Source organism: Mytilus edulis, chromosome 8 (genome assembly GCF_963676685.1).
Source record: "Mytilus edulis chromosome 8, xbMytEdul2.2, whole genome shotgun sequence".
Taxonomy (NCBI): Eukaryota; Metazoa; Mollusca; class Bivalvia; order Mytilida; family Mytilidae; genus Mytilus; species Mytilus edulis.
In genome coordinates this window covers 18,925,042-18,941,974 of record NC_092351.1, presented here as the reverse complement: position 1 = coordinate 18,941,974, position 16,933 = coordinate 18,925,042, and the positions used below count along the sequence as shown (strand labels likewise).

The following is a 16,933-nucleotide window of genomic DNA, read 5'->3' as shown; positions in this document are numbered from 1 at the left end:
GAACTTAGTCGATTCTTGAATTGAGGGGTGTAACTTATAATTTGAATGTTTTGCAACGGACAAATGTTCTATCTCGATGGAAAATTTTGAGTAGGTCAAATGTTCTACCTGTTTGGAAAAATTTCGAAAATTTGACTTATTTGGCAAACGAATATTTCTTTTGTTTATATTGTTGTTAAAAAAGATAGTCAAGAGCATAAGATAAGTTGAAGCCAAAATAACGCAGTGACTTAAAACCAGATGAAAATAAAAACTGAACTTTTATGTAACACCAATCCTACAATTAACGGAAATCTAGTATCACTACGGAAAAACAAATATTACAAAATGACCAAAAGGTGAACACGAAGTCTGTTGATATCCAACATTGAACATGTTTAATACCTTGTATTGTTTCCTATCATTATTTAAACAACACTAAGCTGTATGTTCATATAAGTTTATAAATTATGCAATAATACCACAGTTTATTAGTAAATGATCGAAGAATTTATTTTTCGATTGGGTAGAATTCTAGTTGCAAAGGTTATTTTGGTGTCGAATTAATTTCCTGTCAGTGAATTGGTTTCCGGTTATTGCATTGTACTTTTTATGCACCATATGGATACTAGGTTAATTGGTGATACGTTAAATCATTTAGATAAAATGAGAAAACAATTTTGGTTATCAAGAGAGCACTCATCATGTGCACAGTTAACTCTTAAATTTGATATGTCATTCATTTGACTATTATTATCCGCACTTTATCAAAATACAATTGGAAGTTTTGCTGTATATAAAGACGACATGTATTTCTAAACAATGGGAAGTTTTCAAATATGCATTTGTATACTTTTAATTGCTAAAGAAGGTGAGTACTCACATTGATTAAAACTTTATCATGCTAAAAACAATGATTTGATTACGTGTCTTGATTTTCAAAGAAACATTAAAATTTGTGTTTATGGTAATATTATCCAGGTTTTAAAAAAGCAAAACAATCACTATTTGTCTATTACTTATCATCTTAAAAACATAGGAATTCAAAGTTTATGTTTATTGTAAATAATCAATTCGGCTTGTCTCCTAATATCTCCAAGTCTTTTAAAAATGTTAAAAAGAAAGACATATATTTAGTAATTTTATGTGCCCTTTAGTATTATGTTACAGTGATTATGAATACAAAACAAATATCAGTACCGTCACTCACTGGTTTGCCTGCTTCTTTGATTCACATACGATAATCTTTAAAGTCTGAACTTTAAGTCTACGGAATTAAAGGTCATCATAGTATTTGCATCTCTAGTGCATTTTTGACATATGAATACATTTATTTACTTTCTGAACATAGAAAGGGAATACAAGAATAGTAAGATGATGCCATCAGGTGATGACAATTGTTGAGTACAACTTTATGGTCTTTACAAAAAAGTATATTTAAGTGATTTAACATTTGACTCCCATTTTATATGGGTCGGCAAACAATCGTGTTGTAGAGAAAATCCATGAAACGGACGACGTTCCAATGGAAACAGCAACGAATTGAAAATGTAATAATAGATAAAACACCTCGTACATTTAATTTAAAGTTCTGTAATCAAGTATTTCTGCATACGATAAGACTAAAATCAGTGCTACATGTATTAACATCATCTAACAAAATTCCATTAAACCTGCTTTTACTGTATACAAAAATTGTGTTTTGAAGAGATTATTGTAACAAATCTACTTAAAATAAATAAAAACCACACCAATTAACAATTGATACACACGTCTGTCTTATTCATGGATTATCAATGTCTTTGAATGAATCATGTCTGTCGAAGTCAACACAACATGTCTAAATAGTTAACAATGGATGACAAAAGGTTATTAACATTGCTTATTATTTTCTACTATTAGGAGTAAGTGAATTTACATCAGAATCTAAGCTGACATGGATGGACGCACAATTGTTTTGCAGTGAAAGAAACAGTTCCCTAATTCAAGGACAATCACAATATGTTCGCGGGAAGTACTGGACAGGAGAATATCAGAGGTTGTCTCCCTGGATACATATTATAGGTCATGTTATATTCTTTTTATATACATTAACGATCAAAATATTTGAAAAGTAAAAAAATAAAAATACCGAACTTTAAGGAAAATTCAAACCGGAAAGTCCACCATATTTCTAATCAAATGACAAAATCTAAATCTAAAACACATCAAAAGAATGGCTAACAACTATCATACTCCTGACTAGGTATAAAAATTTTCTAATGTAGAAAACGGTGGATAAAACCTGGTTTTTAAGCTAGCTAAACCTGTTAGTTGTATGAAGAAAACCTACAGACATAAAAGGTAAAAATGTAAACAATGGGGTACAGTAGTCTACATTGTGTTATAATCTTAATAAAAAAAACCCATCAAATATGTCAACAAAGAAACCCATAAAAGGCACATCACACCAGCAAAAACAAAATACAAGATTACGAAAATTCACTATAGCAAAACAACTCAATGACGGGAAGAGAAGTATCGAGCCACGTCAAATTGACATAACAATAAATATATTAAACAGTAAATATTCATTAAGACAAGCTTCGGAAAAGAACACTATTGTTAGCACAAATGAGTTTGATATGCCTTTCTTTAGTTTGTTTCTCAAGAACCGTAACAATTTAAATAAGGTTTACCATCGGATTGTGAAGACTTTTCATACGGAAGTTGCATGAAATATTTATCTCTTACGACAACAGCAAACAATTATTTTTTTTCATTTCATGAATTGTTTTTTAAAGGATGTTACAGTTTTAATTACTTGAAGAATAATTCAGACATACGGCGTAGGCTTCCTTTGTCGACGCCTTCATTAGGATTATGCCAAGAAATTTGTTTACCAGTCCATGTGTTTGCATTTTCCATCCAGGTAATTGTCACTACATAAATGTTTTTCATAACAGAACTGTTAATTACTATTAAATGAATGCCAATATTTGCATGTTTTTAAAAAAAAAAAAAAAGTTTTATACTTCGTGTCAATGACGACAATAAACAAATTGTTCTATCGAAATGTATAGTCGTAACTTAATAACTAAAAAAATATAATAATGACCCACATTATATTTATCCTCTCTTATTGTAGAATAATATGTGTTTGTGTTTGGGTAAAATTCCGGGAAAAATTGGTTTGTCACCAAAGCAATGTGATGGAAAATGTCGAAAAATAAAACGGCATGATATCGATTCGTTCCCAAATGATTGTGGAAGTACCAAACATACAAATATTTTCAATGTGTATGCCACATCGCCAATTAGAATAGAAAATGAAAATGGTACGTACAGATAATTCAGATGTTATTTTTTTTTCTAGCAGTTGGCATTAAAGGGAAATCACACTATTTAAACTACTAAAAATAATTCATTGAAATTTTGCATTTAGACAGATCATACTTATTTCAATATTTAAGGCGAAAAAAAAATTGGGGTCACCGATGTTGTTTTCGAGATATGACGTCATCAAAAAGTAAAGAATTGCGTTATACCGTAATATAAAAATAGCGCTCAAAAATGCTAAAAGAAGGCAAAATTATTGAAAAACGATGTTTAACTGGTTTAACTAAAACAGTCAATTGTAACTTTTATCTTATACACATTTATTTTTCTCAGTTTCCTTATTTTTTAAGGATTTTTTACATTTCCCGCCATTTTTGATTGCCGTTTATAAAAGATTTTTCTTGAAATAAAAAAAAATCTACTAATGTTTTTTCCTTCAAACTTCTGCATTTGTTGCAGCTTCAGGGGAGAGTTTAAAAGCACTAATAAAAAAGGGGGGTCACCGATGTTTTTAATCCGCTACAGTGGAAATAATCTTATTATCAATTTTTGGCGGGAATTTTAACTTTTTCTCTTAACGTTATAGACGTTCGCTAGCATAGCAGCATTTATTGCAATGCTTGGAACTATTTGGTTAAAACTATATATATCTTTTTTTTTATATTATAATTTTTTGTTAAGGTATTTTGATTATTCATTTTTAAACATACAGTAACAGTTCATTAAAAAGTAATTGTCAAAGTTGGAGTGTGCCTCATGCCGTATTAAAGAATTAATTTACGGCTTGCAGATTTAGAATCTTCCAATTCGGAAGATTGAGGGTATCTGGGCTGAAAAGTAACACGTTCAATTTAGACTACAAACAGAATAAATTCACTAACTTGTCCATTGCACCGGGAAGATAAAACCCGAAATGCCGTGTTTAAAAAGCCACAAACTCGGCACTTTAAAAAAAAAAAAAAAACCCTCAATGACACCGTTTTCGGAAGAAATTTAAAATTGGCTAACATTTCTGTTATTACACAACGCTCCATAATCGACACAAGTTAAGTTCGAGTTTCAGTTTTATTTTGATTTCGAATATTTTTTCCAGTAAGATATCTAGACCCCCCCCCCCCCCCCCCATTAATGATAGTTAATTTGAAAATAATTAATTTAATTTGTGTGCCAATATTTAAGCACTCTCTGATATATCATGTTGGCTATTTTTGTTTAAAGAACCAAAGAATAAAGAGTAAAAAAACTGGATGTCCTTTTCAGTCACGGTCTCCGACAATATCCCTTTATCACTGTCGACAGTGATCACATTGAATGATCTAAACTCGAACCTACATCTGAACTTTTATTACTATTTATTAATTTTTTTACCATTGTTTTCTTGCTTTTTGCAAAACTTTTAGTGGCAAATATTACATGAACATCAGCACTAAACATTTGTCTATATGAGTGGAATATTCTTTCACCAGACGGACCATTAATGTGTTTGTTACAGTTTAGCAGTACTCTGTGAGACATGTGTATATCTCTACATAAATACATGTGTGTGTGTTAAATATTTCTCTTGTTGGAGACTGGTACAGCCAAACGTGTTGAATTATTATACGCCCGGTTACGGGACGTATTATGGTATACATCTGTCCGTCCGTCCGTCGTCAACATGTCGGACATTAACTCAAAAACGCTTTAACCAATTGGCATAAAACTTTAAGAATTGTTTATATCTATTGACGTGAGCTCCCTTTCTTTTTTTTATAAATTTTGATTTTACGTTTCCGAGTTATCCATTAAAAAAGGGGGATTTTCCAGTTTTCGGACAATTATAACTCAATATCGCTTTCGTCAATTTTCATACAACTTTGATAAATTGTTTATATCTGTTGATGTAAATACCCTTTTGATTTTCATAAATTTCTAATATGACATTGAGAAGTAATGAATCTTTCTGAAATTGTACCACAAGGTTTCATATCACAAATGAAAGGCTGAAATTGATTTAAGGGGTACATGTAATTGCTCAAAACGTTCAGAAATTAGGGGCCACAAACAAGCATTTTACTAAAATTACTATTTTACAATCATTTGTGTTATGGATCTATCTAAAATTGTACTACAAGGTTCCATACCACACAGGGAAGGCTGGGATTGAGTTTGGTGGTAATTACTCCAAGAGGGGAGGGGTGGCGTTTCATATATTTTTTTGAAAAGTTTTCGAAATATCTCAAAAAGAAATCTCCAATTGCACAGTATTGCACAATAGATTTTTAATACCTTTGACCACATTTATTTTGTGTCAGAAACCTATATTATGTCAAAATTTTTATCACAATCCAAATTTAGACCGTATCAAGCTTTAATATTGTATCCAAACTGTTCAGGGTTCAGAGGCGTTAGATATCAAAGGAACATTTGGGAAAGATGGACGACACTTAGATCATCATTTCTGTCGTCACGTGTGAAATAAATAACGATTTCAAATAGGACTTCACACATTTACGTCCAGTGGCAAGTTTAATGCATATTCAGAACTAGAACATATGAATTTGACTCTGCTTTGTAAATACCCGACAGGATGAGCCGGATAAATACTTATATGAAATGAGATGTTTGATGAATTATTTATACATGTAGTATAGAAGACTATAACATGTATAATAGTTATGACGTTGCATGCATGTGATATGAGAAAACTGTAAGTTGAAACTCATTGTTCTTATTTACAATCCTCTTTTGAACAGAAAACTACAGATTCCGATAGCTATACGCTAACATGTTGGTACTCTTGGTCTATATGTACACCCCCCCCCCCCCCCCCCGAAAATATACGCTGAACCCTACATACCGAATCGCGGCGATTTCATGACCACTTTCGGCTATTTTTTTGCCATACATTTTGTCCATTTCGAGTAGCATTTTCATTTTAGCACTTAAGGTCAAGATGAGTCCATAATTTTTTGGAAATTTAGAATTCAACTAGATATTGAACATATACATCAGAAAATTTAAAAAACGATTATATGTCACCGACTTTTTATCGAGAAAATGGTCGGAGAGGATGAAATTCCAACGTTCTTAGTGTTGATTATGCATGGTGATTATGTGTTTTGTAGATCCTTTTTATCATAATGGTCTGGATAGTGGGTCATTCATTTATAAATGTTTATTTTGTGTTTCCAATACATTTTATTCTTTATATTTAAGCACCTCATCATTTAATCTTTTTTTTTTTCTGCCTTTTATTCTGAAGTATTTGCCCATTATTTTGTATTCCGCAATTAAACCCCAATACAATCTAGAAACTCGCTAGTACAACATATCAGTTGTAAAAAATATGATATGTCCATTATCATTTCTCCTGCTTTAGTGGAACATCCCTTCGAGCGTTCGCTTTTTCATAAATTAGCAACCTTTACAGCGGAATCGAAAAAGGTGACGTCATAATATAGTTACGACAATATGGCCGCGCCGAGAGCGATGCGTATAAACAATAGTGTGGTTTCCCTTTAAGCTGTTTAATTTATATATATATTAAACATATCATATATTGTGTAACGACGCTAGATTATACCTGACGAGGAAAGGTACCACCCGGGCATTGAAAGCTTTATTATTGTATAACCTTGGTTTTCGCCCGCGTCGGGCAAAGTGCAGAGGATTTGATGCCACGATATATCATTAGCATCAGTGCGAGTCTCGGCCACACAAGAACAAAACAATTTGCTTCTGCACATTTACAGATTAATAAAATTGAGAATGAAAATGAGGAATGTGCCAAAGAGACAACAACCCGACCATAGAAAAAACAACAGCAGAAGGTCACCAACAGGTCTTCAATGTAGCGAGAAATTCCCGCACCCGGAGGCGTCGTTCAACTGGTCCCTTAACATTGTTGGGCTGATATCACGTCGAATTATACACGTATTTTTATTGTAATTGGCGAGTCGGCCATAGTGCATAGCGATTTGGTGCCACGATATATCAGTAGCACGAGTTCGAGTCCAGGCCAGGGAAGTACAAAATGGTAGAATTTACAGATCTAACATTGTTGCGCTGATATCAAGACGAATTATATACAGTTTTTTTTTGTAAATGAGAGCCTCAATTTAAACAAAAAAACGCATGCATGGTTATTGAAGTGACTACACATGCAAGCACGAATCCTCGTAAGTCGTCATTTGAGATCCCCCGGGCAAAAAACTTACTATCACTATTATAGACCCCAACAAGGGTTGGTAAAGGGGTATGTAAGAGATTTGCTCTGTAAAGTTTTGGATAAGAGGGTTAAGGAAAGTTTCCTCTGAGAGCTTTTATGAAAAAAATAGAATTGGTACCTACCATCATTTGTTTCCAGTGATTCAGTCTTCAGTGCAGGCCTAGGACTATTACAGTTTTAAGAAATGTATTCCTCCTTCCAAACATCAATATTGAAAACAGTTTCCAGCGCATTGATTCGTGATAATTTGTATAACGAGCAAGATTATAAATTCAGTTTCAATACCACATGTCAAGAAAAGAATAATTTTATATCTTACTGATGAACCTTTCATAAAATGTTTATTATGAACAAATTTTCAAAATTAGCAGGCCAATTTGCTCATTCCAGCTAGAACACAGAAATTTATTAAAAAGATTTTTTAAATATGAAAGTCTTTGTCCAATACATTTTAAGGTCATATGAAATGAGTGACTATTGGAAAATAATATTTATCCAATTCTTGAACCTATGCATGTATATATAATAAAATTGGTCTTCTGTGCACGATTTTATCATTTTTACGCAAATATATCATATAATCGTCAATTTTTTTCTCTCTGTCTGTTATGTTTTAACAAATATGGCAGCTCATTAAATGCCGTGTTTTGATTCCGAGGTTTACCGGTTGTCACCTTAAAGTAAACAATCAACAAAAAAGTATGGATAGTTAGCACGTGTTTAACATGTACGATCAGATAATAGTTTATTTCAGTTACAGACCCATGCGTATTGCGATCACCGCATTTTTACGAGAAGGTTCACGCTAAGGTCACTTTGCATACGGAAAATATGTCGACGAATTGCTTCCTGGAAGCAAGAAATTACAAAAAAGTAAACTTCTTCTAAATGTGGACAAATTAACGAATTTTCTTCAGAAAATGTATATGTACATACGTTTAATAATGAAAACTATCCATTTTGTTATAAAAAAAAACCCATATGTATATTGTTTTTTTAATTTGAGGTTTCATATGATTTTAATTCTTGATAGTGAAAGAATAATATAGCCTTCCAAGTGGGTTATATCGACATCAATATGGTTTTGTTCGTGTTGTATATGACATTTTTCTATTTGACTGTCCACATGTTCAAGTCCATGGGTCCAGAAATTCTTGTAGTGTTTTTCAAAAAGATTTAGCCCTCGATTTTTTCAATTCAATTTGATGAAAAAAGGAGCAGAAATGTATGATTCGTTTGGACCTCTCAATAGATACATGTCTAAGGTGTCAGAAATTTTATCACTTTAATGACTTGAAATTCTCAATTGGACGAAACTGTTTGACATTTTTACCCACTTAATGAAATATCGTGTATTAAATAAATGCAGATTGTTGCCATGTCTTCACCAAAAAGAAATTATATTTCACCATATAATACGATAAGTTATTGTTTTCATAATATTGACCATTGACTTTGAAATACAAGGAACGATATATTTTTGCGATGTATGTCCAATATAATCGATACTGTCTTGGAAATACTCATTGCATTGTATGACTTCAGATTAGAAGAGAACTTATTGGTTTTAATGTAAAAGGTGATTTACATGTTAAAATTAATTCTTAAAGTTAGATTTAACGAATAGCATACATTTACGCTTCTTATCTTGTTATATTGTGTTACAAACTGAAAATTTGAGCTGTGTGTCAGCCTTGAATTTATTATTGACGAACACCTTACTGTTTTAGGTAACTACAATACAAGTAAATTATGTGTTTTCCTATGCACTACCGATTCTCCTGACAAATACGAATTTATTCCTATGAATTGTGATCAAGTTGTAGCTGGAGGATTTTGTCAAGAGAAAAGTATGTATTCTATGATATGTTTCCCTCGTTTTTTGTTTTCTTACTCGCATTCGTTTTCGCCAAATCGATTGTGAATATATCTACACAAGGATAGATCATTAACTACTGTTGCCTTAATTTCTTTATCGATAACATATATTCCTATCATATCATTATACAAGCTTACATATCGTCGCCAAAAAATGTTTATGAATAATTCATTCCATGAAGATTGTTCATTTTGAACACAACACCGTGTATTTAATTTCATTTTATCCTTATTTGGGAGTATATTGGAGTGTGTGTATTAAGTGTAAATAGTAAAACTCTTTTTCAATTTCGATAACATTGCTGGGTGATAAATTGGTTTACAAATAATATGTTTAACATGTTTCACAATTTATTAGTGGTAGTACAATTCAGATCACCTGGATTGGGTGCATCGCAGACCGAGGAAGTCATGGTAGAGTAACTAATTATGAGAAATGAAATACATTGTACAGACAAGTCAGCAGTTGTTCATAAGTTTCATTGCAGATATTAGGACTGACAAATATCTTTTTATCAAATGGAAAGTAAGAACAAAGAAAATACGCCATACATACCACATGCACTAAGTCATTTTATAATTAAATTATAATCCTGGTACCTTTGACTATTTACATTACTGGGTCGATGCCACTGCTGATGGACGTTTCGTCCCCGAGGATATTACCAGCCAAGTATTCAGCACTCCATGAATATTAATATTGTGGTCATTTTTATAAATTTCCTGTTTAAAAAACTTTGAATTTTTCGAAAAACTCAGGATTTTCTTATCACAGGTATAGATTACCTTAGCCGTATCTGGCACAACTTTGGATCCTCAATGCTCTTCAACTTTGTAATTGTATTTCTTGAAACGCGCGTCTGGCGTACTGAATTATAATTATGGTACCTTTGATAACTAATTAGATACCGTACAGAAGCTGTACTATTGACGATAATTTCTAACGACATTTGTTTTTCAAGAACTCGAAATAATAAAATTTTGTTATATTACAATCGACTGCTCCAATTTGTATTTACAAATTCTTAATTTTAAAATATAAAAGATCCAACAGATTCATGCACGTACTCGATAGGATTGCACGAAGTCCACATACATTCCTGCTTTGATTGCACCTTTTTTTCCAATGCAACATTTGGACAAAACGTGAGTGTTTTGTTTTTATTTAAAAATATTGGAGAAATTTTAAATAGGTGAAACACTTTTGACATTATACTGAACTATGATTACATTTATACTAATTAGAATATTAGTAGGCAAGAACGCTAAAACTTATAATTAGTATAATGATAAAGAATGTTTATCTTTTTTAAGAAGACAAGAATCAATTCTTCAAATTAAAAGAATATGGCACATGGAGGGATTCACTGGATAGTTGCAAAAAAGATATAGACTCTTACCTGTATGGAAACATTTCTACTTTAATAGAAGCCAAGGAAATGATCAATAGATCTGCATTTGAAGGGAAAACCGGCCTCTGGCATTGGATTGGTATAGCAAGACAAATTTATCTATCATCAGACACAGGTATTAATTTATTTACAATCAGTTACAGGTACCTTAAAATACCGATGAAAATTTGCTTTACTGAGAGTTTACTTATTTGCGTGGTTGCACCTTTAAATCTTTGGTTTTTCAATAACATATCAAACAATTAAAAGTTGATTTTAAACGAATAACAATAAAACAAAATAGCAATTGATAGGATTATTAAATGCAGAAGAATAGCTATCTGACAAATGTAAAACAAGAAGATGTGGTATGATTGCCTATGAGACAACTCTCCACAAGAGACCAAATGACACAGAAATAAACAACTATAGGTTACCGTACGACTTGATTTACTGCGACAGATGGTTGCTTACCACAACTGGAGCTTTAGTTAAGGTAGATGCCATAACATGCCCCCTATATAAACCAATAATTTACAAACTACAATTTCCATCCACCATTGTCTTCATAAGGAAATGCTGGTACCAAGTCAGAAATATGACTGTTGTTTTCAATCTGTCGAATGTGTGTGAGATATGAATTTGCCATCTGTCAGTTTTGGAATTTCCGTCGTTTATTTTTACCTTTTTTATATGGCACTTAAATCGACCTTTTCGCTACAAATTCTGTTTTGCTAATTACCGCCTCTATTATCGTTACTATTTTCATTGAATACCAGTTAATGGTTTTGGAATTGCATGATGGACCATTGGAATTGTTTTTTGAATGATTCGTATGATGGTACGTCTAGTGATGAATATTTCATACAAATTCAAGACGAGAACAAAATAAAGTCTGAAATAAGCTTTTTCATACCAAATGTGGCATGCTGAAAACTTATTTTGTAGACAATATGCCTGTCCAATTAAGGATATGATTGATAGTTTTAATAAACAGTACATTAAGAAGTTTAATGCTTCACCTTAATGGGTTATGTATTGATATCATTTCAAATAGTCGTTGCAGTCGTATTTTTTAGGCCTATTTTTCAGTTGCAAAACAAAAAGTAAGACTATCCTTTTACAATCTTATCGGAATATATTGACACGATTTAAAAAAAAACTATGTAAACGAACTGGAGTCGGTTTCACAAAAAAACTTACTAAGTATACTGAATTGTTCATGACTTACGACCAATCCTAGTTCTAATTTTTTGTGTGTGATATCAACTCTTTAGTTTAATTATATGATTTGACATTTAGTACGACGTCCATTTTCAAAATATTCAATACAGAACTAATATCTGCGTATAGCCAACATAAGAGTATTGAAGATACTAGAATGCTTAATAGATCAAAGTTAAACATGTTAAAGACTTTAACATAAAATTGATGGTTGGACCCCTGATGATGGCACTTCTGTCATAATAAATAGATCTATTGAATAACAATTGAAATATAAATATTTATGCAATCTTCCTACAACCGTAACAAACCATCTGATATGTTGTAAGTGTCAGAATCCAACTGGTAGTTCTTTTTTATATCGTATGTGCAATGTATATATGAACGGAGAACCTAGAAAGTAAATTTCAGAATTTTTACTTATTTTTACAAAATCTTTCATTTCAAAATACACAATATATATTATACATCTGTACAACACGATAATAATGAATGAAATACATAAACACTATAATACCATATTACATAACATATAACATAATACAATAGCTTGGCCTAGAAAAGGAGTCAACTAAGCTAAGCACAAAATACCCTTGTTAGTCAAAACAAATCACCCAGTATATTAAAAATAACATAATAAAATTACTTATTTAAGAAAAAATGTAAAAAACGGGATGGAGAGAGGGAAAATTTATCAAAATCCAAATAAAAACTTGTGTTGTACTGTTATACCACTGTCCCAGGTTAGGGGTGGGTTGGGATTCCGCTAACATGTTTAACCCCGCCAAATTATTTATGTATGTGCCTGTCCCAAGTCAGTCTGGAGCTTGTAGTTCAGTGGTTGTCGTTTGTTTATGTGTTACATATTTGTTTTTCGTTCATTTTTTCATATAAATAAGGCCGTTATTTTTCTCGTTTGAATTGTTTTACATTGTCTTATCGGGGCCTTTTATAGCTGACTATGCGGTATGGGCCTTGCTCTTTGTCAAATGATTGTAGACATATTATCTAATCATATTCAAGGTGACTGGTACTAAGGTGATTTAAGCATAAAATAATAACAATAAAAAAACAAAAACAAAAAACAAAAAACAAGAAAGTTTAACTCATCATTTCATAAGGCTAACCTTTAGTCAAATTTTTGATACAAATATGCATGTACTTTTTGTTCATTTTCACAATATTGAAAAATACCCAGACGAATTACATGATTATTCTTTTCAATCTGTGACAGGAATATCTATTGCCACCAAGTCGGTAATTCAGTGTAAGAAGTGTCACGGGTCACGTTGTTATTTTACGTCTGATTGTGATAATCAGAATGAACAACTATTGGCTGTATGTAGCAGTGATCAGCGTCAACCAAAACCCACCAAAGATGGTAGGAGTGTTTACAAACCCTTGTTGTATAGAAACGTATGCTACTTTAAGGAAGGTTGCTAGAACCAGATGCATAAATAAAGTATACCGCTGTTCAAAAGTCATTAATCGATTTGGGAGTAAACGAATCCGGGTCACAAACTAAAACCCAGAGAAACACATCAATTAAAAGACGAAAACAAAGGAATAACAGGAAGACTTAACTGCCACAAAAACAAACGCCAACATATATAGAATCGATCTTTTTGGTAACAACTGCTATATTCCTGTCTTGAAAAAGGACATTTTTAGAAAAAAAAATGATGAGATGAAACTGGTTTTATGTAGTCAAACCTCCCGCTTTTATGACAATGTTAAAAACAATCGTTTATATGATTACACTACATGACAGCAATACAACAAAAACACAAACGGAACGCACAAACAAATACAAATGTAATATAAAAGTCGACAAAACATGCAAACCGAAGAACAACAACAATGAAAACAGCAGGTATTTTACAGAGTAATACACGTCTGTGTCTTACAATTTAGCTTTGGATATGAGTTAACTTCTGAATTCAAGTCACTATACACGTTTTCAAACAACATTTTGATATCCGATCGAACCTAAGTTTGTATGTCGAACGACAAGCTAAAACAATAATTTATGAATTTGAATATAAATCGCTTTTTAAACTGGTAGTAACTGACATTCTAGTATGTGTTTATCATTTACATTTAAGGACAACGATTAACGAATAATTGTGTATCTACTGCACAATATATTAATGTTTATTTACAATTTCTATATTATTTTTAGATACCAAGACTAACACCATAGAAATTATCCTTCCTCTAATCGGATGTTTTATTGTCATAAGCTTGGTAACGTTAGCAGTATGCTACATCAGGTATTATGTGTATCCTTCTAGCAATTCATTAATTTACGTCAATGATAAAACTCGTGATGAATATGTTTCAACTATTCTATACACATTTTGGTCAGTCACATACACCCCTCCCCCAATAAAAAACAACAAAAAATCCCCAAAAACTACAACCAATAAACATTAGGAAAATGTAAAATAAAACAAATCAATTTTAATAGAGGAACGAAGAATATTATTTGTTACATAGTGTGCTAGTGACCTAATACGGTGTATATGGGATCAGTAAAATCCATATGGAATTTACTGATCCCATATATACCGTAGTAGGTCACTATCACACTATGTAACGAATTTATCTTACCGACTATCTTAGCGTGTGAAATTTAGACCTATCTAAATGAGCAAGTCTTCAATACTGTTAGCATTAAGAAACTACTCCATTGATCTTACAAAATCAGATACCAACAAACAATAACAACTTGTTAGGTTGAAATGTTTTTATTGTTTTTTTAATTTATTTAAATCTTAATAATCAGTGCAGTTTTGGTTTAATAAAGGGACGTAACACCACTACTATCCGTGAATGAAATAAGCCCCGCCTGCTTACTACCTTATATGGAATATAAAGGGACGTAACACTACTACTAACCGTGTATGAGATAAGCCCCGCCTCCCTACTAACCTAATATCAAATATACACGGTCTCCACAAGGGCGCTTATAACCAATCACATTCCTAGAAATGTATAGTAGGTAAAATAAATACTTATACATCCCGGCATTGTGTTATTGTTCTATGGTAAGTTTGTATTCTTGTCTTTATTTTTTTTAATGTGCTTTGTCTCTATGCATTTTAGTGCATTTTTGTAACATATTTGTTTGTTTTACAGTGATTAAGATTATTACACGATCCTGACCACTATTTTTGACATTTTTACGTATTATGTCTGTTTGTTTTGTTCACACATCGTTGTCAATATAGTGTAATTGGATGCGACTGCCATACACGTGAAAGGTTTAGCTAGCTATAAAACCAGGTTTAATCCGTCATTTTCAACATAAGAAAATGCCTGTACCATGTTAGGTATACGTAAGTTGTTATCCATTCCTTTGATGTGTTTGAGCTTTTGATAAAGGGCTTTCCGTTTTGAATTTTCCTTAAAGTTCAGTATTTTTATAATTTTACTTTTTACATGTTGTTTCGATTCATAGCTATTAAAATGATAGTCAACATAATATTGACATTCATTAATTGACTGTTGTTCAAAGCCACGGTCGGCACTAATCTCGTTTCAGTTAGTTTTTATTGGCGAAGTACCCGAAAAGTACCTTTAAAATTCGGCCATACAACTTCGATTAGAGGTGCAGCACAGCTATCAAACTGTGTGTTGACATACTAACGATACTGTAGTTGAACTACTTAGATCAATCATCCACCGAAACCACCTTTGGTATTGACAATGCTTCATTTATCATGTTTGCCAATACTTCCGTAACTAAAATATTTGTTACGCATGAATAAAATGAGTAATGCATCACAATAATTTTCAGGCGACGAAAAGGGATGAAAGCAGAGAACGACAGCGCCAGTACCAACCATTCCTCACAATATACAAATGGTCCTAGAAATATTCACAGTCTAAAGGCAATTATCACCAGCAAACTCAGCTTTTGGAATGACACACCAAACTGTCAAGATAATTTGTCAGATGTATCGTCTGTTGTAACAGTCGTAAATTTGTTCAAAAATAGATCTTATTGAAAGGGAATGTAAACACAGTGTAACCTGTCTTATCCGACACACTGGGGGACAAGAAAAAAAATGTCGTATTAAGCAGGTTGTTGGATAATCATTTTTTTTCTGTAAGGATATACATATTTTGGGACCATGAAAATGTGTCGGTTAAAGTAGGATGTTGGAATACTCAGGTGTCGGATAAGCCAGGTTGCAATGTAATTGTAAATATGATTCGATTATAACATTTACCGATGATTTTTTGCTTATGGATTGACTTTGCAAAATGTTTTCTTGTTGTAGACTGATAATATCAATCACATTCAGTCAATTGATATTTAAATAGTTTGAGTGCGTCATTATAAATATCTTTCTACCAGATCTAAACATATACAATTGTACAAAGTGTGATAATAAACATTGACAAATAACTATATTAAAAATTTCAATTATTTCCTTTGGTGCAGCATACTTGTCATTATAGTTGTTTACTTTGTAAGTTTAAATAAAATAATTTTACAATTACAAATTTAGGTGTTTTCAAACATTAGTAATTCGTTAATGTACCTGTATGCATATGCCAACATTATTGTCTTCGTTGAGTTTGATATAATTGACGACATATATATGTTATGAAAATGATTTTTACAAATAGGTAGAAAAAACATAGCATAAATTACCTGAGGACCATTCGAAGCTAAAAGTAGAAAATAACCACATCACTATGACAACATACGGTAACCAAAAAAAAAAAAAAAACAAAAAAAAAACAAGAGACACTGATTATCCAGTAACTTTTGTGGTATCACAATAGCAATGGCTAAAACAGTTTATCAAATTGCATTTAGATTTCTTCTCCAATTAACTGATCAACTGGTAAAATATTTAAGCAGATTGCTCAGGTGAAAGGTTGTTAGTACGAAGTGAGTGCTGTGAAATAAGAATTA

At 31.9% G+C, this 16,933-nt stretch overlaps 1 protein-coding gene across 1 annotated transcript; it reads left to right on the top strand.

The window, feature by feature from the left end:
• The first annotated feature begins 9,243 nt into the window (after positions 1–9,243).
• LOC139485003 (uncharacterized) lies at positions 9,244–16,398 on the top strand. The gene is made up of 5 exons (XM_071269089.1): positions 9,244–9,357; positions 10,700–10,912; positions 13,235–13,381; positions 14,183–14,273; positions 15,803–16,398. The coding sequence occupies exons 1-5, from the start codon at positions 9,312–9,314 to the stop codon at positions 16,011–16,013; spliced, it is 708 nt and encodes a 235-aa protein (XP_071125190.1). The 5' UTR covers positions 9,244–9,311; the 3' UTR covers positions 16,014–16,398.
• The last annotated feature ends 535 nt before the right edge of the window (positions 16,399–16,933 follow it).

What these genes read in the sequence shown, in the direction of transcription:
- LOC139485003 (XM_071269089.1), top strand. Translation starts at nt 9,312, where the DNA reads ATGAATTGTGATCAAGTTGTAGCTGGAGGATTTTGTCAAGAGAAAA. An exon ending in TTATCTATCATCAGACACAG is followed by an intron (nt 10,913 to 13,234) that starts GTATTAATTTAT and finishes AATCTGTGACAG; the next exon opens with GAATATCTATTGCCACCAAG. An exon ending in ACCAAAACCCACCAAAGATG is followed by an intron (nt 13,382 to 14,182) that starts GTAGGAGTGTTT and finishes TATTATTTTTAG; the next exon opens with ATACCAAGACTAACACCATA.